The sequence below is a fragment of the Formica exsecta genome, unplaced genomic scaffold, assembly GCF_003651465.1.
Source record: "Formica exsecta isolate Colony F162 unplaced genomic scaffold, ASM365146v1 scaffold80, whole genome shotgun sequence".
NCBI lineage: Eukaryota > Metazoa > Arthropoda > Insecta > Hymenoptera > Formicidae > Formica > Formica exsecta.
Genome location: NW_021853570.1, coordinates 435281 through 443382, shown reverse-complemented (window position 1 = coordinate 443382; position 8102 = coordinate 435281). Strand labels below are relative to the sequence as shown.

The 8102-nt window shown below is 35.1% G+C and overlaps 1 protein-coding gene across 4 annotated transcripts; it reads right to left on the bottom strand.

Moving 5' to 3' along the window:
- Positions 1-1250: 1250 nt before the first annotated feature.
- Positions 1251-4870, bottom strand: LOC115244228. 4 transcript variants are annotated; one of them, XR_003885335.1, is made up of 2 exons: positions 4728-4867; positions 1251-2422 (listed from the first exon to the last, which is right to left on the bottom strand). XR_003885335.1 is itself a non-coding variant. In XM_029821704.1 (2 exons), the coding sequence occupies exon 2, from the start codon at positions 4428-4430 to the stop codon at positions 3747-3749; it is 684 nt and encodes a 227-aa protein (XP_029677564.1). In that variant the 5' UTR covers positions 4431-4439; positions 4728-4870; the 3' UTR covers positions 3380-3746. The 4 variants fall into 4 exon arrangements, 1 of the variants encoding a protein (XP_029677564.1); XR_003885336.1 differs by lacking the exon at positions 4728-4867 and adding an exon at positions 2706-3260; XR_003885337.1 differs by lacking the exon at positions 4728-4867 and adding an exon at positions 2497-2685.
- Between the last annotated feature and the right edge of the window lie 3232 nt (positions 4871-8102).

The following is an 8102-nucleotide window of genomic DNA, read 5'->3' as shown; positions in this document are numbered from 1 at the left end:
TCAATTTTTTATACTTGACTATATTGCCCTTAATGTCTCGGATCTTTTACATCGCTTTTTGTAATCGTATCAGCGCAACGTGCGTTGTAGCCTGAGGCTACGGTACCTTTCTACCCGACAAACGAGACAGGGGGGGTCTGTAAGGAGGCCCCCGGATTATCCGTTAACTAAAGGAATATCTTTTTTAAAGTCACCTGCCTCATCACTACGGCGGAACTACGTAATATCGGGTGTACAATCTTACTGCAGGTCACGCGCCGCAGAATTACACTCGATCCTTCCCCTCGTTCAAGATGACCCCCGATAAGATCGCACGTCTCGTTCGAACAACGAAGCAATTTCGACATGTGGTAGCTTAATAAAGGCCTTCTCCTGAGAACAAATGATAAATAAGCTCATCATTCTCCTCTGGATGTCGTTTGCATAATTAATCTGCACAATTTTGTCATTTTGTTCGTTAATGCTATATTGTATTTGATGCAGTATTGTTAAAAATTCAAGAATGAAAAATTTATGTCTTTTTATTTTAAATATAAATACGAATTTGCTAATGTGTGATGTGAGGAATAAGATAGTATTTTTCACTCGAAATTTTTTGCTTCCGTACCCCTCGATATTACTCGCGTCGAAATGAGCAATGTGGAAGATTAAAGAAGAAACCCATAATACGTTCGATGCGCAAACAACACGCTCGTGAAATATCTCAAGATGCCCTATAATTCGCGATCCATCTCCGCGAATTTACGACCGGGTGCATCGATTGGTAGCGATCATAAATACAATATCATCAATCGATATCCACGTACGTTGAAAATGCGAGAAATCAAAAAATAAATAAAGAAAGAACATATGCGATGTGTGCATGTTCGATCGTGATAGTTTGACTCGCGATGCGATACTCATAGATGAATTACGTACATATATATATATTTGATGGTATGTGCATCCGTTGCATTCCCCTCCCTCTTCTGCCCATATATATCTTGCCAGTTCTCATCGTGGATACATCTTATGTAATGATACCGAACGATCGCGAATGCGTTAACCCCGGACGCGGAACGGTCGCCGCTGGATTGGCCGATCGCAAGGGCAACTCGATGCCGAGAGTTACCAGGACCAATCGGGAAATTACCTCGTCGCTCGTGATCGGCGATCGGCAGGAAGAATCATCGATCTCTCGAAAACGGGGACGCGCGATCGATCGGCATATGGAGAGGACGAGCGACGCGAACCGATCGTCCGTGCGGAATTGTTTCTTTCTCTCTCTTTCTCTTGTTTCTATGTTTGCCTCATATAACTTTTCTTGTAATATTTAAAGACCTTTATACACAATAAAACGTAACGAAATTCACACAGATATTTTCAATAACAATTAATGTTTAAAAATAATATTGTAGCCTAGTCGTATATAAAAGCTTGTTTGTGTTCATAAATTACAATACATATTTCTCAAAATTTTCTCTTTCCGTTGATAAAAAAGCATCTTACAGATATCTTAAAGACTCGTCATTTATAAGAATGGCATTTATAGGTGCTGTTTCTTTTTTAAATATCTTACTCAAGCTGTTCATTAAACCGTAAATCTTATAAAGTAAATGTTAGCACGTTTGTATTAATATTTCATCACAATGCAATACCGAAATAGATTAAAATTTGTTGACTATAAAACATTTTATAATTTTTTGATAGTTCGAAAATAATTTCTCCATCAAACATTGACAACAGTTGTTATTTATTACTCATGCTAGTACTACATACAGGTACTACAGGTGCTACACTACAGGTCTTATTACACGACTTACTGCATAAGTTATAAATTTCGTCACGATGCCTCATTTCGAATTTTTTTATCCATTCTATTGTTGCCGCTTTATGTAAATCCCATAAGGCTAAAATCCCATGCTGGTAAAAATTATCTATGTTCCACCGTTCGCAAAATTTGTAAGCTTGTATTGAGGATTCTAGCAAAAAACAAGCTCTACAAGGGCAAGGTATTGAATTTTGTTCTACAAACGATTTTAAATGTTGCCATAATTCTTCTTCATCTGCATATGAAATGTTTTCTCCTTCTATAGCTTTAGTAAATACATAATTCGAGTCACTAGTAGTTTTATATATTTCCATGCTAAGATTCATAGGCTCAAGTCCATATTTGGCTGCAATTTTTTTTACCGCTTTCGGGTTGGAGTGTTCTGTTACCCTATAATCGTATATTGCTGCCTCGTATGATACCTTTTCGTGCATATATTCCTTTTTTTTTTTCTACAGTTTCTACTGTTAATTTTATTATATTCTTTTCTTCACCTTCTGGTATGGTATTTATAGATACAATTTTATTTAAAACAGCATTTACTGTCATATCGATATTATCCCTTATATGGAGATATTCTTGAATTTGTTCCCTAGTGGCCATTACAATAACCTACACAAAAAAGCTAATATAGAAATACATAAAAGCATGTTGTATAATTATAGACGAATTAATTGCTATATTACAAAATGAATATTATATGACCGTGACTTTCGTCTCACATTGTTCTATTGGCTGTGATTGTATTTATAAAAACTAGATAGTATATGTCTTCCTTTTTTAATTATGTATAGAATACATGAAACACAACAACTTCAAAATGTTTGTATATATTTTTGACATAACTCTTTAAAAAGATTGGAAGGAATACAGAGTAGAACGATAAAGTACTTACAGAATAAATCAGACAGCAAATATATCTACACAAATTTCTTTTTACAATTAAGATACCGTGCGGAGCGTGTACTTTATCTGATTATATAGAAACAACTAATTATATTGAAACGATGTTGTCACAAAATAACCAAATTTAAAACTGGCAGGATAATGTTACAAAAATAAATAGGATATTAATTCAAGGTCTCATAACAGTACATGTATCTTTTCTATTCCTCAGAAGATGTGTTTGAAAACAATGTTTTGATTTTTAATCTCTAGCACATTTTATTCGTGTCAGTTAGATACATAAAAATATATACGTTAAATTTTAGCAGTATATCATATACACATATCGACATATAAGAGAAAAAAAAATAACCATCTAAAAGATTCCATTTTTCAAAATAAAAAGAGTACTGGTGAAGCTAAAAAGAAGCAAGAATGTTAAAAGTAGATAGATTGCAAAGATCAAACTGTTTGAATTTTTATGCAACAAAAAACATGGTGTAAAAAAATAAAAATCTGTTAATTGAAAATGTTAAAAATTTATTAATATATGCATAATTAATAATATAAATATGAATGTATTTTGAAATTATAATCAATTAATTAAATTACTCTTAAATATTTTGACTACATTTCAGTCATTCAATAACAATTAATGTTTAAAAATAATATTGTAGCCTAGTCGTATATCAAAGCTCGTTTGTGTTCATAAATTACAATACATATTTCTCAAAATTTTCTCTTTCCGTTGATAAAAAAGCATCTTACAGATATCTTAAAGACTCGTCATTTATAAGAATGGCATTTATAGGTGCTGTTTCTTTTTTAAATATCTTACTCAAGCTGTTCATTAAATCGTAAATCTTATAAAATAAATGTTAGCACGTTTGTATTAATATTTCATCACAATGCAATACCGAAGTAGATTAAAATTTGTTGACTATAAAACATTTTAGAATTTTTTGATAATTCGAAAAATTCTAAAATGTTTTATAGTCAACTTCTCCATCAAAACGTTGACAACAGCTGTTATTGATTACTCGTGCTAGTACTACATACATCTCTTCTTCGATACGGGTTCTACAGGTTCTACAGGTTCTACAGGTGCTACACCATAGATCCCATTACACGACCACTTGCATAAGTCAGAAATTTCGCAACGGTGCCTCATTTCGAATTTTTGTATCCATTCTATTGATGCCGCTTTATGTAAACACCACAGCGGGTAGCAATATCTTTTGTCCCACTCTTCGAGATATTCGTAGGCATGTCGTGATAATTCTAGCAAAACACAAGCTCTACAAGAGCAAGGTATAAATTTTGTTTTTACCAACAATTGTACATGTTTCCATAATTCTTCTTCCTGTGCATATTTAATGAATTCTCCTTCTATATCTTTATCAAATACATAATTCGGCCCTGTTTGAGTATGTTTATATATTTCCTCGCTAAGAATCCGAGATTTAACTTTATATTTGCGTGCAACTATTTGTACCGCTCTTACGTTGGAGCCGAAATTTACCTTATAATCGTATATTGCTGCCTCGTATGATACCTTTTTGTGCATATATTCCTTTTTTTTTTCTACAGTTTCTACTGTTAATTTTATTATATTCTTTTCTTCACCTTCTGGTATAGTATCTATAGATACAATTTTATTTAAAACATCATTTACTGTCATATCGATTTTATCCCTTATATCGAGATATTCTTGAATTTGTTTCCTAGTGGCCATTACAATAACCTACAAAAAAAGCTAATATAGAAATACATAAAAGCATGTTGTATAATTATAGACGAATTAATTGCTATATTACAAAATGAATATTATATGACCGTGACTTTCGTCTCACATTGTTCTATTGGCTGTGATTGTATTTATAAAAACTAGATAGTATATGTTTTCTTTTTTTAAATTATGTATAGAATACATATATATGAAACACAACAACTTCAAAATGTTTGTATATATTTTTGACATAACTCTTTAAAAGAATGGAAGGAATACAGAGTAGAACGATAAAGTACTTACAGAATAAATCAAACAGCAAATATATCTACACAAATTTCTTTTTACAATTAAGATACCGTGCGGAGCGTGTACTTTATCTGATTATACTGGCCGTGTGTCGGGTAGCTACCTAACTATATAAAGTATGGCGGAGCCATACAAACAAAGAAGAAGAAGAAGAAGTATCTGATAAAAAAAGTACCGTTGAAGCTGAAAAGAAGCAAGAATGTTAGAAGTAGATAGATTGCAAAGATCTCAAATAAATATTTAATGTCAGCTTAAAAAAAACCGACTTATATTATTTATATGTTCTTGCGAATTATTTTTGTCGAGATTATTTTTATTTTACAAAGTCATAAACGAGATATCTCGATATATCACGGATATCTATCCACATGATTTAAACGGGGCTGAACGTTGATGCTTTTATTACATCTCGCACGCTCTATTTTACACGTTCGCGCATAAGAGCGCAAGTAAACTGTTACTTTCATCCTTCTACTCGCCCGAGTCGCTTTCATGAGCTATGATTTACGGTTAATAGAGACAGAGATCGCGTGCTCGCTCGCTCGCGTACGGCCTACGGTGGAAAAACAAACCGACCGGTCGTGAGGAGCATCTGGTCGGATGCAAATCGCGCGCGACGGACACACGCGGGTTTTCGAGTGGAGAAGGATAAACGTATGCCGGATCTCCTTCGGCGCTTCCTCGACCCTCGAGCCTCGAGAGGGAAACATCTGACCGAGAGTTATGCAAACCGAGTCATTTTCCAGTTACGCATGCCTGCGTGGCACGCATGATAATTTGAGCGGACGTCTGCTTGGCGCAATAACAGGTGTACTTTGTGCATACCGAGAGAGAGAGAGAGAGAGAGAGAGAGAGAGAGAGAGAGGGAGAGAGAGAGAGAGAGAGAGATGAATCAGATATAGAGAGCACGTAACTCGTAATCCTGTCTATTATGTCGAGTTTTTTCAAGCCTTGAGTAGGTTTATATTGGTGAGCGAAAAAGTATCTCGACGAGAATCATCATCTGTTTTGCCTTTAAAATTGAATCACATTAATAACCCGAATTAATTAACTAGACTAGCCTGTTCCTTTTTAGATCAAAATTTTTTACTACATATGATATAGATACCGGAAAAAAATTTAATTTATCGCACAGTCTAATAAGCAGAGTCATTTCTAATTTCATTTTCTTCTATATATACTTTTATAAATATAAATAGTTAAAAATAACTGAGAGAAAGAAAAATTAAAAATATACAGCTTTCTATATTATATGAAAAGTAAATAAGGTTGAATGATATAAATTTGCGTATTGCTGGAAGATTACAGGTTGTAATATGGATCTGTATGCCGTGTCCGAAACAAGTGCTGTAAAACGAAAAGAAGTTTTTAGAAACTTTGCATAAATGTAGAAATCGTTAAAATTAGTATAATTCTTCGTGTATACTGGTATAGTTAAGGGTATCGTTCGGGTTTCCTCTCGTGAGAACCGAAGGCGCGCGCCCTCGAGGAGTTGACGTGAATTTCCATAACGCGTCCATTAGTAACCGTCGTCGATTGCGGATAATTGGTCTCGGAGAGACCTCCACTTTGCGTTTCCGTAAGGTGCCCGGCGGATTTTTTCAACGGCGGGATTACGGATAATAATCGGCGGCGTGCTGGTTGACCGCAACGCCGGTCCGCCACGCGTCGTTGTCGTACCCAGGTCCCAAGTTTATACCTTCCGCAGGTGCTTTCTACGGATTTTTGCGTCGGCTGAATTACGGATAATCAACTTGTCTCCCCGCCGTTACATAAACGTTCTAGCCTTTTGCCGATCGCGCTAATTTGGCGCGCTCGGTATCGTCGAATGATCGCCGATGCGGAAAATCGGACTTTTCGATCTGCTTGAACGCATTGCGTAATTCGGTGGTACGCGGTGCGTTTGCGGAAAATATTCGCAAACATACCGCACGGACGGCCAGGGCGCAATCAGTAACATGCAACACGTTATAAACCGATGTAATGACAAATAGCTGTACCGCGATTCGAGTATGTAACCGTAGGTCTGTTCTTCACAGCTGAACTGGCTGCACCAGTTCAGAGCCCATCCTTCTCCTTCCAATGGGGAGAGAAAAAGATAAACTCTGAACCAGTGCAGCCAGTTCAGCTGCAAAGAACAGACCCCGTGATCTTTCGATAATTTCTCGTTTAGCAAGGTCTTTTTATTTTATTTTTGTAATGATCCTTTAAATCATAATTATTAAAAAAACATTCGAATTTTTTTTTTTTAATAATTGTTAGTTTTATTAGTGTATTTTACCATTACCAATTTATATTTATTTAAGTACCAGATTTAATACAATTTAAATTTCATAATATATATACACAAAATACAATGCAAAAAATTATTCATATTATTCAACGTGCAAGTTTCAAGTTTTTACGCCATATTAGCACCTTTATCAAAGCCTCGTATACATCTTCTCTTCACAGTTATAATTGGAAGAAAGATCTCTTCGCGCTCGCATCGACATAATTAGATAACGTCACAGTTAGATCCAGCCTGCGGCAGAACGTCCGTTTGTGTATCATTCGCTCGCGGAACGAATATAATTGACGGTTGAGATTCGACGTTACTCACTTTCATCAGCGCTTCGAGCGATCGTTTTACAGCGCGAATCGGATGGATATTCGCTCGACGGTATCGCGAACAGCCGTGCAAATATTTCTCCACTCGAGTACGCCGCACGTAGTGCGGGCACACATGATGGTGGGCTCCGGAGACTCCCCGACTTTTCTCTTTTATTTTTTTTTTTTTCACCCCATTACATCGGGTGGTTATCTCTGCTCTCCAAAGTGTCCGCACAATCTCTCCAAGAATCCACACAAATTTTTGTATTAATTTAACATAATATAGAAATATTAAAAGATGACAGTAATACTATGTTAACATTTCAACGCAAAATGAATGTAAATTTTAAAGTAATTTAGAATAAATTTTGTATAAAATCAACATATTTTTAATGATAAAATTAACTTGGAAAATTGTTATTGACGATCTATAGTCACTTTCACTTTTATTATAGAATAAAATTATATTTTTAAACAAGAAAACATAAACTTTCCAACTATGTACCGATTTTTTGATTCTCTCGAGAGCAGAAGGCGAGAAGAGGCTCTTTCTCGTTTTATTATACCACGAACCGTTATATAGGGTAATCGAAACCTACTACGGCCGAATTTCGACCGTGATTTCTTTTATGAGAATGCGGAGAATCAATCTCGGCACACATATTAAATGTTGTCAATGTCGGAATAATTAAAACTCTTCATCCTTCTTAACCTGCATTGTAGTTGGAATGTGTGATTGTGAAAAGTAATTTGAGACACTCCATATATAACACTCGA